Source organism: Nicotiana sylvestris, chromosome 11 (genome assembly GCF_000393655.2).
Source record: "Nicotiana sylvestris chromosome 11, ASM39365v2, whole genome shotgun sequence".
Taxonomy (NCBI): Eukaryota; Viridiplantae; Streptophyta; class Magnoliopsida; order Solanales; family Solanaceae; genus Nicotiana; species Nicotiana sylvestris.
Window position 1 is genome coordinate 69889440 of NC_091067.1, and position 14375 is coordinate 69903814.

Below are 14375 nucleotides of genomic sequence, written 5' to 3' on the forward strand. Positions count from 1 at the left end.
ATGATGTCCATTCCTCCTCCTCTTTCTTGTAATGAAGTAAATATAGTTTGAAACATGTGAAAGATGGAGGATTAACATCGTAGTAACACGTGTCTGATTAACATTGCTTGGAATAAGCTATATTTGTAGTGAAAAAATCGTAGTAACACGTGTCTGATTAACATTGCTTGGAATAAGCTATATTTGTAGTTTTAAAATTTTGAACATTACTTTACTTTAGTTTGTAGAAACTCTAATAATTCACAGGAATTGATCTAAACAATTGAACTTAAATAATACACTGCTGTTTTGAGCAGAAATTAAAGCAAACATGATCAATCCATATAATAGTTCTTAGATAAACAGATATTTAGTTAAGTCTGCGACAATTCTTCCTGATGTCACCCTTGAATCCAGTAAGTGGAGTGATGTTCCCCATTTTGACCATTGACTTTGCAAAATGATGGAAGAAAAGTGCCTCATTTTCAGCATAGCTCTTCACTAATTCCTTTGTCTTTTTTACTTTCCCGGTCAGTAGTACTTCATCTGAGTTCAAAAGTCCTTTGCCCCATAGTAACAATTGGAAATATGTATTGTCAAATCTTACTGGTGATGTGAAATCAAGAGGGGAAATGTTATTGTCTCCCCCTATTCTTGGACAAGCTGTTTTTAAACCAGTGTAGTAAGTTTTCTCAAGTGTTGCATCTGGCAAGTTGTCACCATTTTGATTGTATAGCCTTTGCCTAAATGATACACATCTTGCCATCCCTATGGTGTGCGCTCCTATTACATGATGAAAAATCAGAACTTTTAGCATTATCGATCTCATCCAAAGGTAAAAAATCATTTGCATGATTAGATTTTTGCAGGATTAGCTCACCAGAAAGAGCAACAAGATCTTGTTCACTAAGGCCTTGTCGCGCGAACAGCGTTATGAGGTTTTGGATAGTAGAATTTGGTGCAGGAATGTTTGTGTTTGCTTTCTTGAGGTTTGCTATCTTTGAGTCTCTTCTTCCTAGTGGTACTTCCCAATGTGGTCCTCCACTCTGTTTAGCAAAATTCAGAATTAATTAAGAAGCACTTAGCTTGTACTTTATTTATTAATATTCCTATTTTAATAAAAGAAAAATGTGGTTACTAGAACAGTGGAGTCGCGAGCAGCAAGGGCTAGAATGTCTGCACAGGAGACAGTGTGAGGGCAAACTTGTTCAAGTCTAGCTTTGATCTGATCAATAACTTCAAATCCCCTGATGGAATTCTTGTTTGGTCCTGCATCTTTTTCACTTTTGAATGCACTAGTCTTGTCAAGTAATATTGATGCATCACAGCCCTATAACATAACAAAGAAGAATTTCTTAAGCTTACTCTTTTAACATGCAGATGTGATAAAAGTATATACTATATGTATATATGTACCTGGACAAAGCAGTCATGAAAGTGAAGTCTAAGCAAAGAAGCAGCCATTCTTGGATCTTTAGCAATAGCCTCTTCCAAAACAGACATGACTATCTCGTTCGCTTGAGGGCACGAGAACTGGTAGAATTCTGGAAAAAGACCACCACCCCAGCTGGAAAGAGCAGAGGACAGAAAAGACATCATTATAGTAAGTGTATAAACAAGTTTGAGAGAAGCCATTGTGTGATTGACTCTAAGAAACACAAAGTTTTTGTTGAATGAGATTACTTGGTGCAAATGCATGGGGAAATTTATATAGAAAGTTTCCATGAACAAATCAACTACTCCTCTGCTACCAAATCCTCTAATAATGCTTTTCATAGTATAGTGTGACCATGTCAACTCGTTTGTACATAACTTAAGGGAAATAGTATATGTTTGACTGAAGAGTATTTTTGCAAGTGTTTCTGGTTTCAGTTTCTACCTGCTCCAATGAACCAATTGAAGATTATTGTGTCAGCCACGTTATAGGGTTTGAACAATTTCTGTACCTATCTTGACCTGACGTTTTCAGAACAAGAGAAGAGAGAGTCCAATGATTATAACAGAGTACAAGACACATATTAACAAAAATTACTCAATAGAATAAATGAGCTTTAGAGTAGAACTAGAGGATTCTTATAATTGATTTTAACTAGTTTGATTCTGAGGTTGGTTTATTAATTCAATGATTGATTGATATAAAAGGATTGGGTTCGTACACCAGCGTTACAAACAAAGAGAAGTAATGCACTAACAAAATTGCTCAATCCGTTTCAATTTTTAAAAAACTTTGTTGAAAAAGGAGCTTAAACATTTTCACTCAATTATTTTTGACTATAAACAAACAACTTCTAAGAACTCTTTTTTCCAAAAGCCTTGCTCTTTTAAATGTTTAATTAAAGATTTAAAGTTCACAGTGGCTTTCTTTTCCTAACAAGGACTAGTATTTTAGAATTCGTAGATCAAAGTCAAATCATCTTCTTTTCCTCAGAATTTATACAATGATTTTTATTAATTTCTTTGATATACAGTGTATATACTTAGAAACTATATAAAAACAAAATAACTTTTTATATTTAAAAGTATTTAGAAAAACGGTTAGACGACCATGACAAAAAAAAAAAAAAGAATTACAAAAAAATACACGTGACGAACTTATACACTATTATACACCTTTATACAAGCGACTGTAGACGAACTTCTTCCACGATTTTCAGTTGCAATTCTTGTTCAAAACCAGTCCAAATCTCTATTAATTGACTTCAAATTTTATATACAACTTCCTTATACTATTTCTAACAAGTCTAAATAACACCCACTCCAAATTTCTCATAAAAATCAAATTCGGAATCTAAACCCACATATTTAAACTTGTTAAAAATTTAATTTTCATCACCCAAATGAATTTGGTTTTGTTGAACTAATATTTGAGTCACGACTACTAATTCGAAAATTTACTTAAAAGCTTGAGCAATCTTTTTAAAAAATTAAATAGTAATTTCGAGAACCTATTGGAGTCAGATGTTGAATCTTAACCTATTATTTTTTGGCTAATTGGTTGTAAATTGAAATATGAGCTATAAAATTTTAAAAATAGGGAATCCAGTTGTTCTTACGTGAAATTTTTCCCCAAAAAATTGCGGTAATAGACCGGTCACTACCTGATAAGAAATGACGCACTTTAATATTATAATTTCAATATTAAAATTCACTAACACCAACATTCTCCCACTCATTTTAATATTAAAATAAAAGAGTTTAGTAGTTGAAGGGAGACTATTATGCATAATGAAGGTGTGCTCTGCGTTGAACCTCCAATTAGTAAAATAACGATATCTACTTCAGAGTCAGTAGTGGATCAGACTTGAACTATGATTGCCTAAGGGAAATAAAATATCACTGCTTACGCATAATAATCAAGGTGTTGATATGAGCTTTATTAGCCAACACATTACGAACTTATGCTATCCCGATTTTCATGAGTGTTTTTGAGAATAAGCCCAATTCTCATAGGAAACGACCTACTTTCACACTTATATATATGAAATCTATCAAGGATACTCCTGTAACTCTAACACCTCACTTATACGTACACATTTTTCATTAAGAGTTAAGAAAAAACTAAATCTCACAAATCGTTACAGGATAAATGCACTCACACCATAGGAATGGAACAATAACAAATATAATAGTGCATTCAAACTATACATGTTTATCAGGCGGGCTGGGACGGGTTGAACAAAAAAAATCAGCCTGTTCGTTATCGGACCGGGTTGGTTAGCTGGCTGGGATAATGGGCTGGTAGAGGGTTGAGAATTTTTGGGTTATTTCGGGCTTAATGGGTTCAGGTGGGCTGGGCTAGTGTAATTTTTAATTTTTTTTTTCTTATTCAATATTATTGATACTTAAGTGTTTGCAAATTTTTAAGGCTTAGAATTAAACTTTGAAGTTTTAAATTTGAAATTTGAATTTTAAAATTATAAAATTGAAATTAGAAAGTAATGGCTACAAAAAATTATTTAATAAGACCAATAGACAATATGTAAGGAACAAACTCCGAAGGCTTTTATTTTATATTTTTAATACTTCAAATTAATTTGCAAGTTCTTTTTTTATTTTTTTATTTTTGAACTTGAAAATTAAAAATTTACAACAATTATAAAAAATAAGAAATAGTACATCACATTTTTTGCATCATTTTTGTATCCATGTCAACATGAGGTTCTTGATTTCCGGCATTGGTTGAATCGGAACCATAAATCATTATATCTCCAATTTCTTGGTCTTCCTCTTCGTCTACCTCGGCACGCCCTTGATTTCGCCATTCTGATCTTATCCAATCTCTAAAGCACACTAGAATTTCCAAAGCGTTGTTGCCTAATGAATGACGAGTATCTCCTAGTTGCTGCCTTGCTTGGCTAAATGCGCTCTCTAATGCGACTGTTGAAATCGGCACATTTAGCACGTCTCGAGCCGGACGAAAGAACAAGAAATTAATTTGAGTTGCTCTTCCACCAACCCAGCGGTAGAAAATCCTTTGTGAGGGGATATAGTGACTTTTGCAAGTAGAATTGGAGTTCATCAATATTCCTGCTACTGATTTGTTGATGCTCTCCTAGTGTAGACAAAATCAAATAATCTTGAACGTCATCATCATCATCCAAAGTTGTTCCAGATGTTGAAGTATTACTTGAAGGAATATTTGCATCTACAACCGAAGAAGCATCGACAATATTAGCATAATAATTATATAAAGTTTGTAAACGTTTGTGTAGATCAGGAATACAAGTGTCAATATCAGGAGTTTCAGTTGGTCCAATATCCATATAAGTATATAAAGCTCTGATTAATTGGCGACACTTTGTCATTTTGATAGTAGGGTTGAAAATAGCGCCAATTAGGTAAATATGGGGAATTGGGTAGAAATAGTTTTTAAACTTATCTAGCATAGATTCAACAACAGAAGTATATCCTTCTTTCTTCTTCAAATTATGTAGTAAAAGAGAAATTTCAGTAATATAAACTAAACCATTTGCAATAGTAGGATAATAAGCTCTAGAAAACTCAAGTGTAACCACATAAATTTTTGTAAAAATTGTACAACATCTCGAATGACATCCCAAGTTCTAGATGTTAACAAACGGCTAGGATCGATACAATGAGAATTAACAACTTCAGTTATAGGCATTCGATATTTATAACAACATCTTAAGAATAAATAAGTATAATTCCACCTAGTAACTATTTCTTCAGGCATGAGTCTTGGTTTTAGTCCATAGTATACACATTTTTCCTTAAATGCATTTAATCTAGCACTTCTATTATTTTCTTGAATTACACCAACAGCTCTCCTAACTAAAGCGATTTCATCTCTAAATAATTCAAGGCCACTCTTCACAATCAAGTTATAAATATGACATGCACATCTAACATGAAATATTTCAGGAAGTGGTGGGTGTAGATGCAATTTTAATATTGTAATAGCAACATTGTTGTTAGAAGCATTATCAAATAACATACACAAAAGTTTTTCTGCAAGATTATAAAATATAGCAACTTCATGGATAGTATTACTTATAAATGCACCAGTATGACTTTGATCTTCATCATATTTAAAAGCAATAATACGTTTTTTCATACAAAAATTATCATCTATCCAATGACATGTAACAGTCAAATAATCATTTCCATTTACAGCACGACCAATATCAGAAGTAAGAGAAACTCTACAAGAAAGACTTGCGAACAAATAACGTATATATGTCTGATATTGTCCAAAAAGCCTAAAGATATCAGCTCTACAAGTACTTCTAGGAATACCTTTAAACAACGGGTTATAAATTCTTTTAATATAAGTAACAAGATACGGTGAAGAAGCAAACTAAAAGGTAAACAACCTAAAATAATCATTTTAGCTAATTCTTCCCGATCTTTCTTAATATCGTATTTACCCATTAACCCCCCAGTACTCGGGTTAAGTTTTTGTTGCCCAGATTGTTCATCTACTCCCCAATCAAGAGGGAGGATCTCTTCCGTATGCCTACGATGTTGATCCGTTCCCCTCCATTATCGGGCTCATGTTTATAAAGTTCATTAAAAATTTTACGTTTTACATAATTTTTTTGATCTTCTAGTCTGTCAAAAAAATTCCAACACTTACTTCTTAATCTTCGATTCTTCTTATTAGGGAGGAGATGCTTACTTGTTCCGCCCCTAATATTTTGAGTTTGACTAGCATTACCAGGTGTAGGTGGTGGTATTTCAAGATTATCGGGTGATTGAATGTAATCTAAAATATCATCTAAATCATCATCTATACCATAATTTTCTTGCATCCGCTCATAATCTACATTTAAATTTTCAGGTGAACTTTCAGAAATATGTGTAAAGCTACTAGAAGAACCAATACCACCTCTTGATCTTCTGGAAGCTTTTTTTGCTGCTCTAAGTAAATCCATTATGTAAATTAAATTAATAATTCTAAATAATAAAATAAGTGTACACCAAATAAGAGAAAGAGATGGAACAAGTGTACCGAAATTCCGGATGCCGCACTAATTTTGATATCAAAAATCAAACTTCAATTGATAGACCGAAAGTCCGAAACCTGATAGTTGATACTTGATAGTACTTGATAGTTGATACCACACTTCACTTGAATACTTGATATTTGGTAATAATAATAATTTTGTAATGGCTAAACTAAATAATAGATGAAACTTGAAATAATAAGTAATTGAGATTTGAGAATTTAAGAACAATAATATCAAGAGAGAATTGAGAGAGAATTAGAGTAGTAAGAGAGTGAATTGTGAGAAAAAATAAAGAAGAATGTGGGCTATTTATAGGTTTTAAAAGGTTAAGAATGTAATTTTTCAATTATTAGGGGTGTGAGGCTATATTTTTAATGGGGGAGGCCGAAATGGCCATTTGTGCAAAATCTGGCCGTTCCCCAACAATCATTTCTGAATTTGACCGTTAGCAACGGTCCAAATAATTTAAAAAAAAATTGTAACGGTAACCGGGCTGAGCCGGGCTGCAGCCCGTTAACAACCCGTTAACAGGTTAGCGGGTTACGGTGCGCCGGTATCCAAAATGTGTTCGTCTAAAACCCGCCCCCCGCCCAACCCGTTCCAGCCCGCACCTAAACGCTACAGTAACGGGCTGACCCGGGCCGAAGCGGGTTGAAAACGAGTCAGCCCGACCCGATTAACACCTTTAATTCAAACCAAACTATCATATGATTTGTTAGAACCTGGTTATATGATCTCTAGTCCCCAGGTTAAGTTTCCTCATATATGACTTATGAGTTTACGCTCCACACCCTTTCATATTCTATTTGTTACTGACTTACTGTCACTTTTTGAATGAATATGGACCATGAATAGTAGAGAAAGGAAGGTAAACTTATAATTGAAATAGAACTGTCCCCTAAAGGGTTCAAGATGAATTTGCAACCACTGAACTACAACTTCGATCCTGAGCCATTTACTTCCTCTTCATGTTCAAAGTTCAAATCATGTAAAAGTTCTTTCTTCAACATCCAAAACTATATGATAGAGCAAGCTGATGAAGGCACCAGAAATATAAATAATGCGAATATTATTACAATAGAACTTCATTATGCTCTCTCACACGCACAAAAGCCAAAACAATATAGGAATATGTTTTCCACACAGAACTTATCGGTTCTGTTCTATTTTGGACTTTTCTTTATTCAAAAGAGAAAAACTATCAATGGAACATCTTCATAAGAGAATGCTTGGAGGTTTTCTGATTGCCTAACCAGTGTTGCATATGCACTCCAATTGCATCCAAATACATTCCATTCCTCCCATGAAATCCTACCACTTTACCTTCTGTTGTTGCTGATGTGAAATATGTTCCTAGTTCCTCCCCAAAGGGACCAAACTTCCTTCTAGTAGTGTGAAAAGTCAGTGATTTTATCACTTTCAACCCCATATCTTTGCTTATAGGACCATAGAATCCAGTGATGCAAGTTAGTACTTCATGAGGATACTCTAACTTTACCTGCAAAATATTAGCCAATTCTTATTCCAACTAGTGAATTAAGTCATTCATACTGACAAGTAAGTCCTTGGCGTAACTGGTAAAGTTACTGCCATGTGAACAGGAGGTTACAGGTTTGAGCCGTGGAAACAACCTCTTGCAGAAATGCAAGGTAAGGCTGCGTACAATAGACCCTAGTGGTCCGACCCTTTCTCGGACCCCACACATAGCGGGAGCTTATTGCACCGGACTACCCTTTTTTATACTGACAAGTAAGTGATTGTGTACCCTATTTGTGCATTTCCCAGCATTTGCGCCATGTTTTACTGACCAAACAGATTGTCCATTTCGATCGTACTCAATTTCGATACAGCAAATGCCTTCTGATGATTGTGTTAGTATTATCTGTTTGATCCCAGTGAATACTCCATCATCCCATGGCTTCCCACCTTCTCCACCCCATGGACCAGGTCCATATGGTGCTGGATCTTTCACTATCCTTTGCACTCCCTGATATTCAACCAAAAACATTAAAAACAGTCACTTTAGTATTAGTTTTTTCATTTTCCCTTTTCTATGTGCAAAGGGGAGGGGGCAGCATTGTCCAGGCATGTGTGTTACTCACTCCGTTCCATTTTATCTGTCTCTTTTCCTTTTTAGTCTGTTCCAAAAAAATTGAGACATTTCTAAAGTTAGAAACTCTTTAATTTAACATCTCAATTCTACACTTAAATAATATACTCTACAGGAATGACACGATATGTTGAAGACCACAAGATCCTAAGGGTACTGTTGGTATGTTATGTACATTATTATGTATCAAACTCAAAATCTTTCTTTTTCAAAATCTATATCCAACCATCATCATATTAAATAAAACAGATGGAGTAGTAGTTAATTGTGTTAGCAAATATCAGGGGACATAATTTCATACCTCCTCAGTGAGTCCTTTCTTTCCCAGTTTAAAAGACCACTGTGGTCTATCATCAACCTCAGTGACAAATGCTGGTTTTGGTTTGACGGATTTGGGGGGAGCCGGTGCAGGTAAAGATGGGAGAGTTACTGCATCTGGTTTGATTGATTGGGGGGGAGCTGGCGCAGGTAAAAACGGGACAGACGCTGCACTTGGTTTGATGGAGTTGGGGGCCGGGGAAGGGGGTAAACATGAAACAACTTTTCCTTCCAACACATGAACACCAAGTGCATCAAGAAACAATCCTTTCCTCCCATGAAAGCCAACAATAATCCCTTCTTTCAATTTGGTTGAAAATTGTTGTCCTTGTTCTTCTCCATAAGGTCCATGTTTGCCTTTTGTGGTATGAAAAGTTAGTGATTGAATAATGTTAGGACCCATAATCATGGCTGGTCCATAGTAGCCTGTGATGTGCGTCAAAATCTCTGATGGATAATCAAATATTATCTGCAAAACCGACGGATAGGTATGAATTAGAAATAAGGAAAAGCCTTAATTTAATTCTGTAATAACAGGACTCACAACATTACCTTCTCAGTTTTAAATCCACCAGTACCACCATTTTTGCTTCCCCAAACTGGTTCTCTATTTTTGTCATAGCAAGCTCTTATCGAAACGATTCCCACATTGCGTGACAAGTAAATTTGCCTAACACCATCATAGATTCCATCATCAAAAACACTCCCCCCACTTCCACCCCAGGGACAATATGTGACAACACCCTTGACACTTTTCGACGGGACTCTCTCAATAGGGGCAGGGGTTATAGTTTCCACCTGAAACATATATATTGCATTTTAGAATATGCAGAATCCGGAAAATGGTTGGATGAACAGAAATTAGCAGCTTTTATCATACCTTTTTATTTGGTCCAGTAGAACTGGAGTCATGATCAGAACCAGAAGTTTGTCTTGAAAGTGTGGTGGGAGGTAAAATGTTACTGTTCTCATCTTTGCGTCTAACTGCAACAATTAGATCAAATTTTTTACCGAGACTTCCTTGTATCATTGAGTATTCATAATTCTCAAACCCTTGGACAACACTTTGTTGGGAATGAACGATAGAATGGTGTTGCTGAGACTGAAGAATAGAATTAGTCGGCAAAGATTTATGAATAGGCTCTACGTATACTCCAATAGCATCAAGATACCAGCCAGATTTTCCATGGAAGCCAACAACTTTTCCACTAGAAATTGGAAGAGTGAAATATGTTCCTTGCTGGACACCATATGGTCCATACGTCCTTTTGTTGCTTTGAAATGTAAGTGATCGCACAAAAACTGACCCCCTTTCGTGTAAGCTACCATGATATCCATGCAGACAAGTTAGAAACTCATCTGGATAATTAAGTCGTACCTGCAAGAATAGCACGAGAAGAACACCAAATAGTCTTTAAAAACAAGAAAACAACTTCATATGAAGCTCACACCAATTCAGTAAATAGAAAGTTTTCACAAAACTGCGGTAAGACATGAACCTTGTCTGTTTTAGCACCTCCACTGCCACCATGCTTCTCTGACCATACTGAGGTTCCATTTTTGTCATATTCAACCTTAAGAGAATCAACTCCTGTTCCATGAGCTATTTCCAGTTGCCTTATGGTGGAATAAACTCCATCATCCCAGTGCAATCCATTCTCACCTCCCCATGGCCCAATCGAAATGGTCTGTTTTCCATGATTCTCGAAACTCTACAAAACATGATATATTCACTCTGAAGTTCAATCAAATCACTAAAACATTAATTAAGACAAATACTTGCTTACCATATTGAAGGATAATAATTGAGGAGGCCAGAAGGGACTCAGATTGTTTAGTATTGAACACAAAAAGGAATATATAAGCCCGAGAAAGGAAGATTTTAGTGGGCAGGGTGGACAATAGTAGAGAATATACCTAGAAGAAGCAAATTCTAGGTTCCACTTTGGAGGGAAAGAAATGAAAGGAAAAGAACTTGATTCCCCAATACATGATTATCTTCCATAATATGCTTTTGGTACTTTTGACCTAAGTTGCTCGGGCTCGAGTGCAGGCATCCGATACGGGCTCGGATCCGGATGTCGGATTCGGCAAAATCCAAATTTTGAGATTCCGGGGTTCAGATCAATGTATGAATACGAGTGCGGGGTTCGGCTAAAAACATTTCAAAATTATAAAAAATAAAGCTATAAAGAGAAGAAGAAAGCCATTCAAGGCGTTAGACCAATTCTCCATCTATATCGTTGCTACTGTTTTACCAGAAGTTCGAACTCAGAACACGACCTCTTGAATTCTTGGTTTTTCTGAAACTCAAAGCAGCAATATGAGACAAAAGTACTACAATATTGAAAGTATGCCATTTCCCATGTCTTAAATCTGTTTTATTTTTAATTTTGAGAAATCAAAATCTCAATTTCCCCCCAAATTTGTCGATGGACTCAGGTCAAAGTATCCGAAGTTAGCTGACCGAATCTTGAACGTATCCCGCTCCCGTCCCGTGTCGAGACGGGTGCGGCACCAAAAATGAAGAGTCCGTGCAACTTAGCTTTTGACAAAGGCCCATGCACATACAGATGTCTGATTATGACATCACCATTAGATCAACTTGAGCAAAAGATGGGATCACCTCAGTGACAGAGATTCTAACATGATAATTTACTCAATCTATCTGACTGAAAAAGCTATTGTCCTGCGAGAACTTTCTATGGGAATGGAAATCATCAGCAAGATAAAGGGGGAATCATCAATAAAGTAGAAGCTTTCCATATCCAAAGAATAAAGTCTCAATATGAATTTGACCCTTCTGATAATGAAAACAGCATCTCTACTTTGTTAATAGTAGAATCTGAGTAAGTGCTTGGCCTCTGGTGATGAAATTGAGTTGCACACTCATCCAGCCTGCAGTTTCCAAATATAAGAAGTAAGAAAGACACAGATTCTACTACTCAGAGTGGGGATTGGATGCAGGTGATATTCCGACTTCTCTACATAAATATTAAGGCATCTAGCAGCATTGCGATTCCCACGTTATGTTTCTAAAAATAAACTACCGAAAATAAACTGCACCGAACCGATACCGAAGAGAAATTGAGATGATTAGGATGTTTCAAAAAAGTCTATTTTTTGTTGTACACTGGAGATTAACCGAAGAGGTTGGTATAGTATAAATTTCATTAAAAGACCAAATCGAGCCAAACTATTGACAGTCTTACTTCTCAGTGCATGAACTCATTACTCCTCCATTAAAGGAATATATTGGCAAAACGACAGCAAGGGAGGCATCAAAATACGCTAGGCACAAGCAAATATAGACAGAGCAGCAGCAGACTTGGGACTAGTTTAGTACTCAACGCCATTACTGGAATATTTAAGCAGTCAAAACTAGTATATTGCTCTGATATCTGTGACATGAATTTGCAAGAAGAATGTTGATTTTAAGGAAAATTAATATTCAAATATATACATTTTCACTGGTGGAAGAGAAAAAGGGGGAAAAGAAGAACTCATTCCAACTGGCTTATCTTTTAACAAGGAAATCAGCTATCAAATCCTTCTTTGCTGCTTATGGAGGAATTTGAACAACTGTACATTTAGCTGGAGGAAAAGATTATCACTTAATCTGCATCTAAAACCCGATATCAACTAATACACCACAGCCTCCGAGCAATTTGATAAGATTTGGGATGCGCACAAGCGAAATAATTCCAATACTTAACGAAAATAACACGATATAATTCTAGCAGATATTGTCGAATAGAAAGAATCTCAAATGACTGAGTGTATGTTGTAACAACAGTACATAAACAAACCATACCAAAAGAAGCACAAGAACGAACCAAAGATATAAAGGTTTGAAAAGAAGAAAGTAGTACCATCAAGAAAGCAACTTGAAAGTAATACCTGAAGTTTAACCTGAATAATAACATTTCAGAATATGCTAATCTCCCCCGAAAACGAGTCTCACCAATATCTTATAGTAGCAGCTAATACTAAGTCTAAGAAAAGACGAAATGGTCCAAACTAAAAGCCTTTCTATCGTCCATTCCGGCTCAGTGCCTCGCATAGACTTGCACTTTGGGAGGACTTTGATCCTCGTGCCTCGATGTCCCGCCCTCCGTCTAAACTCCCCTCATTACCTCGCTCAGCAGCCAAAGCAATGTGTCCAATGCCAGAACTGAATCGAGCGCCTAGTTCTATATGTCTCCAACCAAAAGAAGAAACAAAAGAACCTCCATATTAATTACATTTGAGCAAGAACGAATGTTTAAAGAGGTCAAGAGGATCCTGTTTAGGTGATGCAAAATATCTTGTTACGACGAGGAAGAGGCAAACCCAAAAATCACCAAATTTTAATGTGGAAAACCCTTCAAATCGAAGGTAAAAACCACGGGATCACAAAGATCCAAAAAGCTCCACTATAACAATAAGAGGGTTACAAAAGTTCTCCAAATTGGATACACAACAAGTGCCAAACACGGAGCAACAACTGTAACAAGAGCAACAACTAATCAATTGAAGAAAGAGGAGAATACACAAAAACGAAGCTGCTGTTCGAGACTCGAAATCAGATTTTGTGAGCCTCTAAATCCGATCTTCACCGTTCAAATCTAAGACCAAGATGTTATGAACATTCAGTCAAATTTTCAGCCCGATCCAACGGTTAACGAATTGAAAAACGTAATTTGAATGTTGACTGGTCGGAATAAAAATCTGCAGCAAAACAAATATTTTTCTTCTCTCTTCTCTCTTGACAAAAGCTCTCTAAAAACCACTCTTATGTGCTTAAGTCTTTCAAAGACTTGTATCAATGAGTATAGAATAATTCTCCAAGGTTGTCCTATTTATAGATTATGAGTGGTGCTTTCAAAGACTCTTTATGCTTTCTCTTGAAGCATAAAGAGTCTCTAGCTTTTCCCACAATTATCTCGCATGTATCTCGTTCACAATATGGTTGCGAACATTATCTTCAACCTATTGTCGTATATATTCACATACTTGTTGGTGCTCGAAATCCCAATCTTCATCGGATATACTCTCGGGTTTATGAGCTGAAAAACGGGTAGATGCATCTTCTTCACGAACACCAAGTCTTTTATCTTGCTTCTCCAAACATTATAATTTCTCCCATTTAAACATACCATCTTGCTCATATTCGCCTCCATTCCGTAACAACTCGGATAAATACCCAAGGCTCTGATACCACTATTGCCTACGTTATCAATTTGTCTCCTGCAGTTGCTTTGGATGGTGATGTCCCAGACAGAGTTTGGTTTGCCAAAGATATTTCTTATGATCACCTGAGAGTTTTTGAGTGTAAAACTTGTGTGCATGTTCCTAAAGATGAGAGATCAAAACTGGATGTCAAAACTAAGTAGTGCATCTTTATCGGTTATGGTCAAGATGAATTTGGGTATCATTTTTATGATCCAGTTGACAATAAAATTATTAGAAGTCGTGATGCAATATTCTTTGAAGACCAAACTATTGAAGATATTAAC

General features: G+C 35.9%; 2 protein-coding genes across 3 annotated transcripts; both read right to left on the minus strand.

Moving 5' to 3' along the window:
* Positions 1 to 239: 239 nt before the first annotated feature.
* LOC104221637 (peroxidase 9-like) lies at positions 240 to 1669 on the minus strand. The gene is made up of 4 exons (XM_009772719.2): positions 1396 to 1669; positions 1118 to 1309; positions 860 to 1025; positions 240 to 762 (listed from the first exon to the last, which is right to left on the minus strand). The coding sequence occupies exons 1-4, from the start codon at positions 1612 to 1614 to the stop codon at positions 350 to 352; spliced, it is 990 nt and encodes a 329-aa protein (XP_009771021.1). The 5' UTR covers positions 1615 to 1669; the 3' UTR covers positions 240 to 349.
* Positions 1670 to 7501: 5832 nt separating this feature from the next.
* On the minus strand, positions 7502 to 13051 carry LOC104221636 (jacalin-related lectin 3). Of its 2 annotated transcripts, XM_009772717.2 has the most exons (9): positions 12778 to 13051; positions 10665 to 11775; positions 10377 to 10589; positions 9758 to 10255; positions 9430 to 9675; positions 8861 to 9346; positions 8552 to 8587; positions 8215 to 8436; positions 7502 to 7947 (listed from the first exon to the last, which is right to left on the minus strand). In XM_009772717.2, exons 2-9 carry the CDS (start codon positions 10665 to 10667, stop codon positions 7651 to 7653), a joined length of 2001 nt encoding a protein of 666 aa, XP_009771019.1. In that variant the 5' UTR covers positions 10668 to 11775; positions 12778 to 13051; the 3' UTR covers positions 7502 to 7650. The 2 variants fall into 2 exon arrangements, with proteins under 2 accessions (XP_009771019.1, XP_009771020.1); XM_009772718.2 differs by lacking the exon at positions 8552 to 8587 and having other exon boundaries at positions 12778 to 13046.
* Positions 13052 to 14375: the final 1324 nt, after the last annotated feature.

Coding starts and splice junctions, on each gene's coding strand:
- LOC104221637 (XM_009772719.2), bottom strand. CDS start 1,614: ATGGCTTCTCTCAAACTTGTTTATACACTTACTATAATGATGTCTTTT. Junction 1,310..1,395: donor TTCATGACTGCTTTGTCCAG/GTACATATATAC, acceptor GTTATGTTATAG/GGCTGTGATGCATCAATATT. Junction 763..859: donor AGATCTTGTTGCTCTTTCTG/GTGAGCTAATCC, acceptor ATCATGTAATAG/GAGCGCACACCATAGGGATG.
- LOC104221636 (XM_009772717.2), bottom strand. Junction 9,347..9,429: donor GTGGATTTAAAACTGAGAAG/GTAATGTTGTGA, acceptor TCGGTTTTGCAG/ATAATATTTGATTATCCATC. Junction 8,437..8,551: donor GACAGATAAAATGGAACGGA/GTGAGTAACACA, acceptor GTTGAATATCAG/GGAGTGCAAAGGATAGTGAA.